The sequence below is a fragment of the Eulemur rufifrons genome, chromosome 19 (genome assembly GCF_041146395.1).
Source record: "Eulemur rufifrons isolate Redbay chromosome 19, OSU_ERuf_1, whole genome shotgun sequence".
Lineage (NCBI taxonomy): Eukaryota > Metazoa > Chordata > Mammalia > Primates > Lemuridae > Eulemur > Eulemur rufifrons.
This window is the reverse complement of record NC_091001.1, coordinates 59,651,241-59,665,761: the sequence shown is the minus strand read 5'-3', so window position 1 is coordinate 59,665,761 and position 14,521 is coordinate 59,651,241. Positions and strand designations below refer to the sequence as shown.

General features: G+C 48.9%; 1 protein-coding gene across 14 annotated transcripts in view; it reads left to right on the top strand.

Moving 5' to 3' along the window:
• DYSF (dysferlin) overlaps nt 1-14,521 on the top strand; it is a 206,107-nt gene that overhangs the window by 60,721 nt on the left and 130,865 nt on the right. For all 14 annotated transcript variants that reach the window (XM_069494675.1, XM_069494670.1, XM_069494673.1 and 11 more), the window contains 5 exons: nt 743-869; nt 2,923-3,026; nt 9,600-9,668; nt 9,846-9,889; nt 13,392-13,474. In XM_069494675.1, the coding sequence (XP_069350776.1) occupies nt 743-869; nt 2,923-3,026; nt 9,600-9,668; nt 9,846-9,889; nt 13,392-13,474 (427 nt within the window). The remainder of the gene's footprint in view (nt 1-742; nt 870-2,922; nt 3,027-9,599; nt 9,669-9,845; nt 9,890-13,391; nt 13,475-14,521) is intronic.

The window sequence follows — 14,521 nt, the reverse complement described above, 5'->3', positions numbered from 1 at the left end:
CCCATCCCCATTTTGCACCTCCAAAGACCCCATGCTGTGGCCACACCAGATGATGAGACCCTTTCAAGAATGCTCTTCCATCCTTCCCTGCCTTTCCCCTGCTGGAATGCCTCTTCTCTCTTTGCCTCCCAAAAGCCAATTTGTTCCTCAAGACCCAGTTCAGATGCCACTTCCTCCATGAAGCCTGCCTTGGCCTCTGGGGAAATGTATCGGTCTTTCCTTTGGGCCACCACCCAGCCCTTTGTTGGTCTAGTTAGTTTTATATGACTGTCTCCATCACTGAGAGTCAGGTTTTTGATGATGGAGACAATATAGAAAATATGATCTCTTTTATCTCCCCTCTTGCCTAGTGCAGTTCTTGTATACAGCAGGTGCTCGGTAAATGCATGCTGAGTGAATGAACAGATGTCAGCTTAGACCTCAGTCCCTACTGCACTATTTTGCAACTGGGGGGAGCGGGAAGTAAACCAGGGTTTGTTGAAAGCCTGCCGTGTGCCGCACGCGTTTACATGGTCATTGAAGATGATGCTCCCACAGTGCTGGGAGGTGAGTGTCATGGTCTCCACTGTACCCGTGAGGAAGCCGAGTCTCAGGTTAAGGAGCTTGCCTGTGATCCTGCAGTTGTAAGTGGCAGAGCAAGATCTGCCCTACTTCAGAACGCAACATTCGCGCTCTTAGAGAGGGAAGGGAAAACATTGTGCTCAAGAGTGCACGAAGGAATCACACTTGGCTTGCTTTGTAGCTGGAGAAAAAAGACCCCTCTGAAGACAAGGAGGACATCGAAGGCAACCTGCTCAGGCCCACAGGCGTGGCCCTGCGAGGAGCCCACTTCTGCCTGAAGGTCTTCAGGGCTGAGGACTTGCCCCAGAGTGAGTGTGGCACCCCCACCCCCACCCCCTTGCCGCAGAGGCCTGCAGGAGGCCGCAGTGGGGGCAGCTGTGGGGGGCCAGGGTCAGCTCTCTGGGGGAAGGAGAGACCCTCTTAGCCCCTGCCAGAGCCTCCCATGTGGCTTCCTGCCCCTGCCAGCCCAGCTCTCCCTCCCCTCTGTCTGGGGGGATGCTTCAGACCCTCCCTAGGTTTCCAAAGGGTTTTCTTCAGTACTTAACAAAAGCAATCGAATGCAACGAAAAGTAATAGATGCTGGTGGAGTTACAGAGATGCAAGAAATCCTGAGAGTAACAGCTGCCCCCGGGCTGCATCCCAGCGTCCCTCGTGCCTGGTCTGCCTGTGGGCCCATTTTCTTGGTTCTCACTGGGGAGTCGGCACCATCTGGACTCTGTTCTGCTTTCAGGGCTGGCTCTCATTGATTTTCCTTCCCTCTGCGAGGAAGCCCTGGCCTGCAGGTCAGCAGACCTGTTCTGGGGACAGTTGCTTTAAGGCTGGAAGGTTTGCCTGAAGGACACCTGGGGCCATTGTCCCCACAGATGAAGAACGCTGGTCCACCAAGTGACCCACCATCCCTGTTTTCCTGGGACTGTCTTAGTTTTACACTGAAAGTACCATGTTCCAGGAAGCTTCTCAGTCCCCAGCAAACTGGGACAGTGGGTCACCCTACTTGTGGCCATCTCCACTTCCTCCCAGGAAGGCCGGTGTGGCCACTGTCTGGTTTCTCACAATGGCTGGCCTGGTATTGGACCCACCCTGTGGGTAGTAAATGCTAAGGGAATTATACTGACTATTCTAGAGCTGTGGGTGTCAGCCTGGGCTGACATTAGAATCACCCGGGCAGCTTTAGACAGTCCTGATGCCTGGGTCCTCTTCCAGCATATCTGACTGACTCTGCTTGGGGTACAGCTCATGAATGGGTGGAGTTTAAAGGCTCCCCTGGTGGTTCTTGTGTGGCCCAGCTGCCAGACACTATTTTAGAGTGTAGATTAGCATAAGCAAGCCAGCACTGTCCACAGCAGAGTCAGCGAGAGCGTTTGCAACTTGGGCCCTGGTTACAAGTGTTCCATGAAGCTAATTGTTTGAGGGTTTCTGCTTTGATTACTGACCTCAGCAAATAAATGGGGTTCGTTCTGTACAAGCTTATTTGGACCAAAATCATGGGGAAAGCCTTGAAATGAGTAATGGGCATTAGAACACAGGCTTAAACACATTTAGTGTTGTAATTATGTAGAAAGTGAGGCTGATGAGCTGCAAAGGGGCATGGGGAAATACTAACGTTTGCTTTTCTTAGGGTGAGAGAACTTTGTGTTGAATTCTCTACAATGCTGTTTAAATATAAGTAAAAACAAAAACAGGTGTATAAACAGAATGTAGATATCTGCTAATTGTTGCTGCCTATTGTATTCATGCAGGCGTTAGCTAACATATAATGCCCCTCTGCTCATTCATGTGCATATAAACATAACATATGCTGTATGTACATGTATGTACATATACATGTATATACATATACACAGATCTACCAATCTATCATCTATCTATTGGTGTAAATAATCTGGCTAATTCAGTAAAATAATTGGTTTGGGGCAACATAGATTAAAAACTCTTCTTATTTTATCTTTTTAAAAACCAGAATTGACATATTGGTTAACTTTAGGTAAATCACTGTGCTAATGGCCAAAAAGGAAAGTGTCACCAGGCACCAGTAATGGGATATTACTATCGCATTTTCCAGTTCTTTTCTGGATTATTTGCTGCCGTTAGCAGTATCAATTTCTAATCAGTCAAGCAGTCAGTCAGTTGGCAGATCTGTTCCGAAAGCTTTGAGAGCAGAGGGGACAGAGGATGAGCTGTCTTGGGGTGGTGACGAAGCGGCCCAGTGCCCTCAGGAGCTGCTACTCTGAGACAGTCCTCCCTCTTGGGAGTCCCCGGGCTGGGTCCCCGTATGAGGACTACCTGGAGACAGAGAGGGAGGGAGTTGGGGTTTTGGGGTGGGACAGCAGGCAGGCAGTGACTGGCGTCCCCTCTCCCCAGTGGACGATGCTGTGATGGACAATGTGAAGCAGATCTTTGGCTTTGACAGCAACAAGAAGAACTTGGTGGACCCCTTTGTGGAGGTCAGCTTTGCGGGGAAAATGGTAAGGAGCAAGGGCGTAGGGGGCTTCTTGTGGGAGGGGGACTTCTGGGCGCCCCCGTAGATGGTGCTGGGCAAGAGCAGGACAGAGGCGCCCCCATGAGGCGCACGCACCCAGAGGGGCCGGTCCTGCAATGTGCGTCGAGACTCCCCCCCAGACCCAGCTCTCTGGGGCTGCCCCGCACACGAGCGTGGACGGACAGACGCATAGACATGGATGGACCCAGAGAGGATGTCGGACAGTGTATAGGTAGAGGAATATTTGGGGAAAAATGAAACAATAGCATGAAAACCTGATGTGAAGGCATGAAGATAGGGAAACTTTTAAAAAATATATGTGTGATAAAATTATGATTATTTTTAAAAAGTTGTAGCAGGAGTCGGGCAGAGAAAGACCACCCTGTTGGGTGCCCTAGGGATCACTTGTACATTCCCCTCACCCTTGCAGCCCACCTCTCTGCCCAGAGGCTGAGCTGTCACTCCAGTCCCTGTTAGTTTCTGTCCCAGCCCCTCTGTCCATAAAGGCTGGCGCCCCCCAGCATTTGTGTTTGCCCCCCACCCCCTGGCTCTCCCCTGGTGCTCCTAGGTGTCGGCCATCACCTCTCTGCGGAGGACTCCCAGCTCTCTTTAGCTCTGACCACCCCCTCCAACCCCAGAACTCTCCATGTCTCTAAACAGCTCCACCTGCCACCCCTCTGAGTTATTCATAGGGGTCACTTTCTCTGCCCCATGTCCAGGAGCCTCTGTCTTAACCAGGGACCCCCAACAAAGGCAGAAATGGGGGCCTGCCTTGATCCTTCTCTTTCTTATCTCTCCACATCAAACATGCCACCTCTAGCTCTTGACTTCGAACACGTCCCCGGGGCCCATCCCTTCCTGCTGCGGCCACAGCAACTGACATCTCTTCCCAGGCCACACAATAGTCTCCTCCCTACCATTTTTCTCACCTCTTGGCATTGAATTTTTGAAGAGTCTGAGCCATTTGTCCAAGTTCTGGATTTGTTTGATTGTTTGTTTCTGGTGTTTAACTTATTTTTCTGGCTCCTGTGTTTCCTGTAAACTGGAAGTTACAGTCTAGAGACTTAGGTAGGCTCAGATTAAGTATTTTGGCAAGAGCTCATCCTAGGCCATGTTCTGTATGTCCTATTGCATCACGGCGGGAAGAAATGATGCTGGGTTGTCCTATCAAGGGTGATGATCGTCTGAACACTTGGCTGAGGTGGTGTCCCTGGACCTCTCCCTTGCGAAAATAAATGTTCCCGCTTCTTAATTAGCAAGTAATCTGTGGGCGATATCTTGGCATTGTGCGGATATCCTGTTTCTCAGCAACCTGTTACCTAGCGGTCTGGGCATCCACTGACCTTGATAAGTCATTTACCTGGGGCTGCAGAGTGGTGATTTTTATCACGACTTCTCTCTTTAGGAGTTGGCATTTTCCTGCTAAGAAGAGCCTTGTTCCTCCTGCCCCTTTGCGTGATTACTATGAACCTCAATAATCCTTATTAATTCAATGTGTTAAAATCAGCCATTATTGTGTCTGATTGCATGAATTTCCTGAAGCTGGCCATCGGGAGCCCTTTGAGCTGGTGCCTCCCTCCCCAGAGTCTAGCACAGGGTCTCAACGAAAATGTATATGGGGAAGTAATGCAGATTTTAAACTCACACTCAGGTGTAAATGCTCATTGCAGATTCTTACCTGAGTGCAGGTTTTGGTTTGGGCTTGGGGTCCAGGTCTGATGCCCCGTACCTGACCTCAGGAAGGGCTGGCACAGGGTGCTTGGAGGTAGGAAGGAAACAGGAAGGTGTGGCTGGACAGTTTTGTGGGACACTTGCTCCAAGGACTAGGATCAATTTTCCCCCTTGACAGATCGGTCATGAAGTCATGTCCTGAGATTTTTATTCCTCATTTCCAACATGGAAAGCTGCTTTGATGGTGGCTGGAACCAAGACCAACTTGCCTTCAAATTCATTGCTTTCGTTGGAGCTAAGGCTCAGAGCTCTGGGGCTCCTGGCTGCTCCTGGGTCCTTGCCAGAACCTTTGATCTCCTAGCTCTTCTGTTCTGAGATACCCTTGGCTGGCCTTGGGGATTTCTGTAGGAAGGTGTGAATGTCTAGGGGCAGTGAGGGATGTGGCCAAGGCAAGGGACTAGATAGAGTGGTTTGACAGCCTGGCTCAAGCAAGATGTTACACCTCTCATCCTCTCTAGAAGGAGATGGGGGAAGTTGAAGAATGAGCTTATATCGAAGGGGGAAGCTGAAACCCTCCCTCTTGAAAGCTTCATATGGTCAGCCTCCTCTGGGGGTCCCCAGGCCTTTGCATCCTCTTCTCTCTGCCCTGAGCCACCTCCTCGTGGCCTTTCTTCACTCTCTGCTGCCTTACTGCCTGTATCATCCTGCCTGTCCCTCTCTCTTAGTCTGCGTGTGTGTCACTTTTTCTCATTACATCCTCATCTGAAGAGCCCTGAGGTTTTGTCCTCTGTGTGTCCACACACCCCAGCCTGGCCATCCTTGCATTTCCTCTTAGGAACACTTGGTGGCACTGCTATCCAAGATGTGAACCATACCTCATTTGGCCACGTTACTAAGGGGATAGGAGTGTTTGTGTGTGTGTGTGTGTGTGTGTGTGTGTGTGTGTGTGTGTGCCCATGTAACCATGCACTTCATAGTATTGGAAAAGGAAAGAGGGGATACTTGTAGGGCAGGGCAGGAGGTTTTAAAACAACTTCAATTTTCTGAGTTCACGAATCAAACCCATTAGTTGTAAAAAAAATTTGAAAAAAATCAGAGAAAAGGAAAACAAAAAACCCTGCACCATATTCTGTACTCCACACCATTACAGGGATCAGGACCATTAAGTTAACATTGTGTGCATTTCCTTCTAGTATGTTTTCTCTCTTTGAATCTCACTACCCCTCCCCGCCCCTCTCCCACTTCCCACCCTAGAAAAACTAGACTCCGATTACAGTTGACTTTCATTATTCATGGATTCTGTATTCGCCAATTTGCCTGCTCACTAAAATTAATTTGTAATCCCAAAATCAACACTCAGGGCATTTTTGTGGGCATTTGTGGACGTGTGCAGAGCTTCGAAAATTTTGTGTTGCTCAGTGTGCATGCTGCTTGCCGAGGTCCAACAAGGGGACACTCTGCCTCCCTGTTTCAGCTCTCATATTATAAATGTGTCCTTTTCTTGTCTATGTAATGCCGCCTTGTTCGCATTATTATACCTTTTGTTGGTGATTTTGCTGTTTAAAATGGCCCCTGGACATGGTGCTGAAGCGCTGTCTGGCGTTCTTAGGCTCAAGAAGGCCGTGAGGCACCTGTGGGGAGTACGTGTGTTAGGTGAGTTTCACTCAGGCATGAGTCATTTTGCTGTTGGCCATGAGTTCAATGTTAATGAGTCAACAATATATATGTTAAATAAGGTGTCCTTCAACAGAAGCACACATACAGCAAGGTTATGTATCCATCAGTTGACAAAAATGTTGTGACAGAGGCTGGCAGGAACCTAACCCTACATTTCCGAAAGGGGTAATGACTCATCATCTACTAATTCACTGTTCATGGTGACGTTATAGACCACAATTGCCATGAATAATGAGAATCAAATAGGCAGTCTGGTAAGCTGCTTTTATTGTCTAATATTTTCTCAGGTTATTAAATAGTCCTGGAAGTGAACTTTTTGATGGCTGTGTAATATTCCAGTAGATGAATATATCATAACATTTAACCTATTCTTGGCTATCTGTAAAGTTCTAATTTTCCTCTTTTATAAACAACCTTGTGGCAGACATCAGCATACAGGAATCTTTGTCCACACTCTGATTGCTTTTCCATAGGGAAGTTTCTAGAATGAGAGTTGCTAGGTCAGAGGGCTTATTTTTAAGTATTTGATAGAGTTGGTCAAATAGTCCTCCAGAAATTTCCTACGAATAACAGTCCATCAGAAAGTGAAGGAAGAAAAAGAAAAAAGGTGAAGGGAACAAAAAGAGCTAAGAGGAGGAGGAGGAGGAAGAGGAAGCGCGGTGCTGCCCAGGCGAGTGTGTGCAGGGTGGGATAGGAGGGGGAGGCTGGCGGGCACCTCTGGGCACAGCGGTGTGCTGGCCTGGGGTGTGTCAGTTGGACCGGCTGTTGTCCAAGCCCCCACACCCACATGGCTGTGGCTCTGTCACAGGGAGCCCCTGAGGGCACCAGGTTGAGGGACTTGCTGTGGAGGGGGCCTCAGACCCCTGGGGCAGAGGCTGACGCAGGCCCCATGGGCACTGCGTGGGTGGGGACACCCTGTGCCTTCTTGTTCCAGGGAGCTGGGGCACAATGTTGACAGGGCCTCTCAGCTGTGTCTCATTAGAGTCCTTTCTTTTGCTTTTATGTTAAAATTTCATTTATCTGATTTTTGAATTAGGTAATACAGTTATTCCATATACTGTATGCATTTATTCTGTCTGTCATCTAGCAATTAATCTGTCATGAAAAGTCTCCCTCCTGTATTCCATCCAACAACTGATCCACTCAATTTCTTCTTTTCAAAGGAAACCACTGCAGTTTCTTTTATATCATTCTGGTTTTATTATGCATATGCAAGCAACTATGATAATAGATTCTTATCTTTTATCCTTTTATTTATTATTGTTATTTTTTTTTTAGAGACAAGGTCTTACTCTGTTGCCCAAAGTAGAGTGGGGTGGTGTGATCATAACTCATTGTAACCCCAAACTCCTGGGTCAAGCGATCCTCCCGCCTCATCCTCCCATGTAGCTTGGACTACAGGCACACATCACCACGCGTGGCCAATTTTTCTCTTTTTTTGTAGAGACGGAGTCTTGCTATGTTGCCTGGGCTGGTCTCAAACCCTTGGGCTCAAGTGATCTTCCTGCCTTGGACTCTCAAAGTGCTGGGATACAGGCATGAGCCACCGCATTTGGCCTCTTTTACCCTTTTAACAGACATTGTTGCACATTATACTCACTGATCTGTAGTTTGATTTTTCCACTTAATAATATAATTTGGAGATTTTTTCATATCAGTACATGAAGTGATCCTCATTCTTTTTTAGAGCTGCATAGTACTCCATCGTGTGGATGGGCCATAACTTACTTAACCTGTCCTCTCTTGGTGGACAAATGGGCTTTTCCAAATCCTTATTAGTTTGAGCCATGCTGCAGTGAATAACTTCACACATTGTCATTCCACACATGTGTGAGTATTTCTGTAGGATAAGTGTCTAGAGGTAGCACTGATAGATCAATGGGAATATGCATTTGAAATTGTAATAGATAGTGGCCACTTGTTCTCTGTAGGGGTCAAACTATTTTGTTTTCCCACTAGCAAAATATGAGCATGCAGTTTTTCCATAGCCTTGCCAATAGTGGTCGGTCAGACTTGGAGATTTTATGAATCTGATGGATGAGAAATGGTGTCTCATTAGTTTTGCGTTTCTTTTATCATGAGTGAGATTAAGCATCTTTTTATATGCTTCACAACCCTGTGTGTGTCTAATCCTGTGAACTGTCTCTTCCCCTCTTTGCTCATTGTCCCATTGGATTGTTCATCTCCCCTCTTTCCTTACTCCTCTCTTGGCTAACACAAGGCCAAATCTTGCCCCCCCAACCCTGCCCCCAGCCCTGTGTGGCCTTTGTCTGGGCTCTTTTTACAGGTATGGGGGAAGGTGGGGACAGGGGCTGGTGCAGAGTGGATGAGGAATGGAGACAAAATCCTTTCCCTGGGGCCCTGAAGTCTCTGATCTAAGTCAGATGCTCATTAAATGAGATAATGCACATAAAATACTCGCCACTGTGTAGGGCTTGCAGTAAATGCTCTGAAAAAGCAGCTCATTATTTTTATGTGTAGAACACGTAGACCTACTAGGATCTATGTATCTGAAACTGAGTCTTTACCTACTGTCCCCATGCGTGGGCACAGGCTGCCCTGGGGCTGGCTAAGGGGCCTGGTGCGCCCCATGGGCTCCGAGGGCAGAGCTGGCCCATGAGCTGCTGGCTTAGATCTAGTTTCCACTCCTGCGAGATTTCTTGTTTGTGAAAAGCCCAGTCTTTAGGGCAGGGCTGGTGTGAGGCAGACGGTGGCTTGTAGGGTTGGTATCATCACTGAATTTTCCTTCACTCTCAGATGCCCATGCATGGCCTCCAGGCCCCCGCCCCCATCTCTGACCTTCTAGGGCTCACTTCCGAAGCGGCAGGAGGTCTGGGCTGATGGGCAAAGGGGGCACCTCTGGGAAAGCCTGTCTGGACTGGACTCAGGGCCCCCACATTGAGGGTCACGGCCACAATGGAGGTGGGAGGGCACATCCGAGGTGTGAGTTTAGGGTAAGAAGGGCTGTGGCATTCAGACAACCCACCCACCCCCACCCGCTCCCTGGCTCTGGGTCTGACCTTCTATTAAGCTTTGTCTCTGCAAAGACTCCCTGTGTCTGAGCCCACCGCACCAGGCCCCAAGACCCCAGGGTCTGACACTCAGCCTGAGGGCAGCCAGCGTGGCAGAGAATGGCCGCTGCTGGTGCGGTGGTCCCTGAGGGAGTCCCACATCCCCATGGAGCTCGATCCACCTGTCCTGTGTCTTCCAGCTCTGCAGCAAGATCTTGGAGAAGACAGCCAACCCTCAGTGGAACCAGAACGTCACGCTGCCTGCCATGGTGAGCCCCACCCTCCCTCCGGCCCACCCATGGAGGCCCCCGGAGGCTCTGGGCCTTGGGAGGTACAGGGCTCCCTGACTCCGCAGCATCCTGCCTGCATCCTGGCTTCTGCCTGGAGGACGGGCTGTGGCTGTCTTTAAAAGGACTCTACTCCCAACACACCTCTTCTCTCCTCAGTTTCCCTCCATGTGTGAAAAAATGAGGATTCGTGTCATAGACTGGTGAGTCCTGAGCTTGGGAGTCTTTAGAGAGGGCTGACCTGAGGGGCCAGTGGGAGCCAGAGAAAGAGAGGATGTGGGCAGTTCCCGGGAAGCTTACGCACAGCCCCGCTGGCTGGGAGCAGGACATCTGCCCTGAAGGGAGATAGGCGGGGCTGCAGGGGCGGGTAGAGAGGGAAGGCTTCCTGGAGGAGGTGGGGTGGGCCATGGCCTGGCAGGAGGGGTGAGGTTTTGAGAAGTCCATGGCGAGGGCATCCCAGTGAGGAAAGGCTCAGAATCCTGGGCAAGGGGGGTGAGAAAGAGCAGAGCTTCTGGGAGGATGGGCCACAATGCCCCTCTGGGTTGGGAGCATAAAAGGAAGGGTCCCCAGGCTGGGGAAGCGGGCCAGGTTGCCTGAGCAGGGCACACCACTGCAGGTGTGCAGCAGGTGAGGACAATAGCCCATGGGCAGCTTAGAAAAATAATAGTATCTAACACTTGGATGCCAAACCCCATGCCCAGCAAGCACTTGACTTGCATCATCCCATCTGCCCTCAACTCAGTTCTACGGCGTAGTTCACAGTTCACAGATGAGGAGGTAGACTGGGGAAGATTGAGTGACCTGTCTGAGGTGACAGCTGCAAAGCAGCTGAGGCCGGGCTTAAACTTAAGCCTGCTGCTTCCAAAGCCCGTGCTCCAAACCACTGGGCCATGCTGCCTGCTGCTGCGTTGAGGGGATCTCTCTCACGCGTGAGGGGGTCCACACGTGTGATCACAGGGCACCAGGCTTTCCAAAAAGGGAGAATTGTCCTTTCTTTGCCCCTAAAGGTCTTGGCTATGTGGTTCTCCAGAGTGTTCTCCTTTGGTCTCATGCCCATGGCACTCCCGACCGGGAGGATAATGAAAGACCAGGGAAAAACCCCTGGGCCACAGAGCCACTACGCTGTGTGCCAGTTCCCCGGGCCGAAAGAAAACAGCTTGTGAGAATGAGAGAGAGGAAGGGAGCAGCCAGGAGGGCCGCGACCACGGGTATGTGCCGTGGGGAAGCGGTTTGGAGGAGACATGGGCTTTACGTCCCAGGGTCAGCTCGGAAAGTGTATGTGTTGCACTGACTGTGGGCAGCTGGCGGTGTGTGTCTGTGCGTGTTTATGCATGTGGGTGCGTGTGGGTGTGGGTCTCCTGTGTTGTGGATGAGCCTGGCCCACATCCAGGTGAGCTGTGTCAAAGGCATCAGCATACTGTACAATCCAAACACATTACAGAATCTAGTGGTTGCATCTCTGGTTTGGGTTGAAGTGGCATTTTTATTGTGAGTCTATTTTCAGACTTGCTGTATTTTCCAAAAGCAACCCCAAGCCCCAAAACCCAACTCTTGGCCAGAAAGCATTCTGCTGCTGCAAGTTCCTATCAAGAAGAGCGCTTTCTTCCCAGAAAATGCAGATACACTTTGTTTTTTTTTTTTTTTTTGAGACAAAGTCTTACTCTGTTGCCCTAGGCTAGAGTGCAGTGGCCCAATCACAGCTCACTGCAACCTCAAACTCCTGGGCTCAAGCAATCTTCCCACCTCAACCTCCCAAAGTGCTAGGGTTACAGGTGTGAGCCGCCATGTCCAGCCTGTAGATACCTGTTATTACCTGAGTCCTGGAAATATGATATGGTCCATATGGCCTTTCCTCTTTAAGTTTCCATTCAAATCTTTAAAAATTCATTTTTCATTAAAAAACAAAAAAATCCCAGATCACACTCCACCTCCTTAAAAAACAAAACCTCTCTCCTCCCATTCTCTTTCCCTCTTTTCCCGGATTCAGATAAGGCCAGGGGTCAGAAATCCAATTCCTCTTCAAGTGCTGACTTTTTTCTAGGGATTAGTCACGAAGACAATTTAAAAATGCCATCAACTATTGCTGCTTATCGTGTTGATATCATTGTAAAATATTCAGGAAATTTTTACTTTCCAGTTCTTCTTAACATTACTCACCAGGAAAAATGACAAAGATCTGTGCTAACAATTCATTCTCCCTAATGCAGCCCCAGTTCTGAAGAAAACTTCAGGATCAAAGCTTAGTTACCCCCCTGGGAAATACAAGGAGGAGGGAACGGAGCACAGAGATGGGGTATCTCATGGGGTTAGGGTTTAACAGGATAAGATCAGGCGCCCAGGTGTGTCTTTCACAATGGGGCTGGGATGTGTCATCTTTGGAGATGCCTGGGGCTAAGGTACTCACAGCAGGGAGAGGGGCCTCAAGGGCACTGGGAGGAAGAAGGAAAGTACAGCGCAGAAGCTTCCTGAACCCCCAGCCCCCCTCACAGAAGATGTTTTCAGAGGTCGCCAAATGTTCCCTGGGGGTCAAAGTTGCTATGGTGAGAACCCCAGGTGCAGCCTGCCAAGGAAGCAGCGAGTTGCGGCAACCAAAGCTCTGGTTTCCACGTCAGTATATCTGGCCTCAAACCCCAGCTTTGCCATCTTGGCAAATCATTTCACCTTTTAAACCTCAGTTTCTTCATCTGAAATTGGGTCGAGCTGACACACGTATTAATGAGTTAAATCACTTGGTGGTTTTAGCACAGTGCTTGGCTTTAGTAGGTGCTTAATACATTTAGCTATTACTATTATCAAGGAGCAGGTGTGGGGTTCAGAGGGAGGGCTGCACAGGACTTTGGTGGCCAATGGTAGTCTCCTTGAGCTTCCACCCATCCGCCCCTACACTGGCTGGGGAGGAGAGAAGCCTCCTCCTGGGAGGCAGGACAGTCTCCGTATAGTGTGTGCCACGGGACAGGCACTGGGCCAGGAGTCAGCACACTAGGGCTTCAGTCTGGGCTTTGCCCCTCCCTCTGGGGCTGACCTTGGGCAAGTACCTTCATGGCTCCCAGCCTCAGTTTCCTCATTAATAAAATAAAAGTACTTCCTTCTCAAGGCTGTTGTGAGGCTCCTGAGAGATAAAGGTTAAAAGTGTTTCGTCACATACAAAGTTAGATACAAAAAGAAATTGTGCATTAGCATGGGCTACTTGAAAAGACCGTGGCCTTGGAGAATAGTTTCTTCCTGGTTACCTGGTTTTCTCATCCATCTGGATATTTCTTTAGCTCTGTGGAGCCTCCTCAGCTCCTCATGGGTCTGGGAATCTGGCTCCCTGAGGAGTCTCCTGCTCCCTGGCCCTGCCTCCCTGCCTCTGGCAGGTGGGCCTGCGTAGTTCCAGGTGTGCCTGCAGAGACCCAGGTGTGCCTACCTAGTTCAAGGTGTGCCTGCAGAGACCCAGGTGTGCCTGCAGAGACGCAGGCTGGAGGCCCGGGGTTGGTTGGCTGATGGGGTGCTGATGGTTGGCGGGATGCACTAGTTCCCTCTAGGGGAGTCTGGAGCGAGCTTTCTGCACAGTTTCTTCTTCCCTGGTGCTCTCAGGCACCAGTAACATACCAAAGTGAGGACTGGGACCCCCCCATGATGTGTAACCGAGGCCACTTCCTTCCTGGGTGGGCTGTGGCCTGTGTCCCCCTCTGCGTTCAGGCCCTCTCTGCTCCTTTGCTCTAGGGATCGCCTTACTCACAATGACATCGTGGCCACCACCTACCTGAGTATGTCGAAAATCTCCGCCCCTGGACGAGAAATAGAAGGTACGTTCCGCCTGTGTTCCACCCTCTGGCCCCTGTGCTCTCCCCGTCCCGTCTCTACCTGGCTTACACCTCTCGTTTTGCAAGTTTGCAGAAAAGGGATGATTATAAGGCCTTTTTGCCCATTTTCCACAGAGAAGGGCTCCGGCCAGTGAGAGAGATGGCTTGCAGACATTTAGGCTTCTCCACACGCGGGTGGCGGGAGGCACCACGGACTGGGGGGAGGAAGACAATTCACTCTCGCAGATAACACACTGGCCGGCGGCTGTGCCAGCCACCAGGTTCCACGCTGGCCACCTGAGCTCTAGCAGTTTCAAAGCTATTGGAATAGCTTTCACTGGTCTATTAAAAAGTAATCCATTATCATTTATAGTAAATGATAAATAAAATTTTAAATAAAGAAGTAATCTGAAAGAAGAATATAAAATTTACTCATAAGCCCACCCCTTCAGACAAGAACTGTTAGCATTCTGGGAACTTTTCTGTCTGTCTGTCTGTATATATACATGTACTTGTATGTATATGTGTGTACACACATCCTTGGAGATATACACACACACATTAAAAACAAACTGTTTTGAAAATTGTTTTTGTGTCACTTGGTAATACAATGTAGGTGTCTTTTCATGATTAAATGTTCTTCTAAACACAATTTTAAATGAACACACATATTCCATTGTGTGAATATACTATTAATATAATCCACATTAATGGATTATATTAATCCATTAGTAAATGTTGAATATTTAGGTATTTTCTAATTTTTCTACATTATAAACAACTAACTTTGCAATGAATATTTTTGTAGCTGAATTTTTATACAATTCATGAGTTTCCTTTTGGATAAATACCTGAAAGTTGAATTGCTGTGTTAAAGAATTTCAACATTTTTAAGGCTTTTAGTATATATCAATATTGCCCTTCAAAAAGGCTGAACTTGCCTTTGGACTCTAGGATGAAAAAAAAAAAGGAAAACAAAGAAAAAAAGGGGCTGGACTATATTATACTCTAATCAATCCCATAAGCTTGTTTTGCTGCACCCGCACCAAC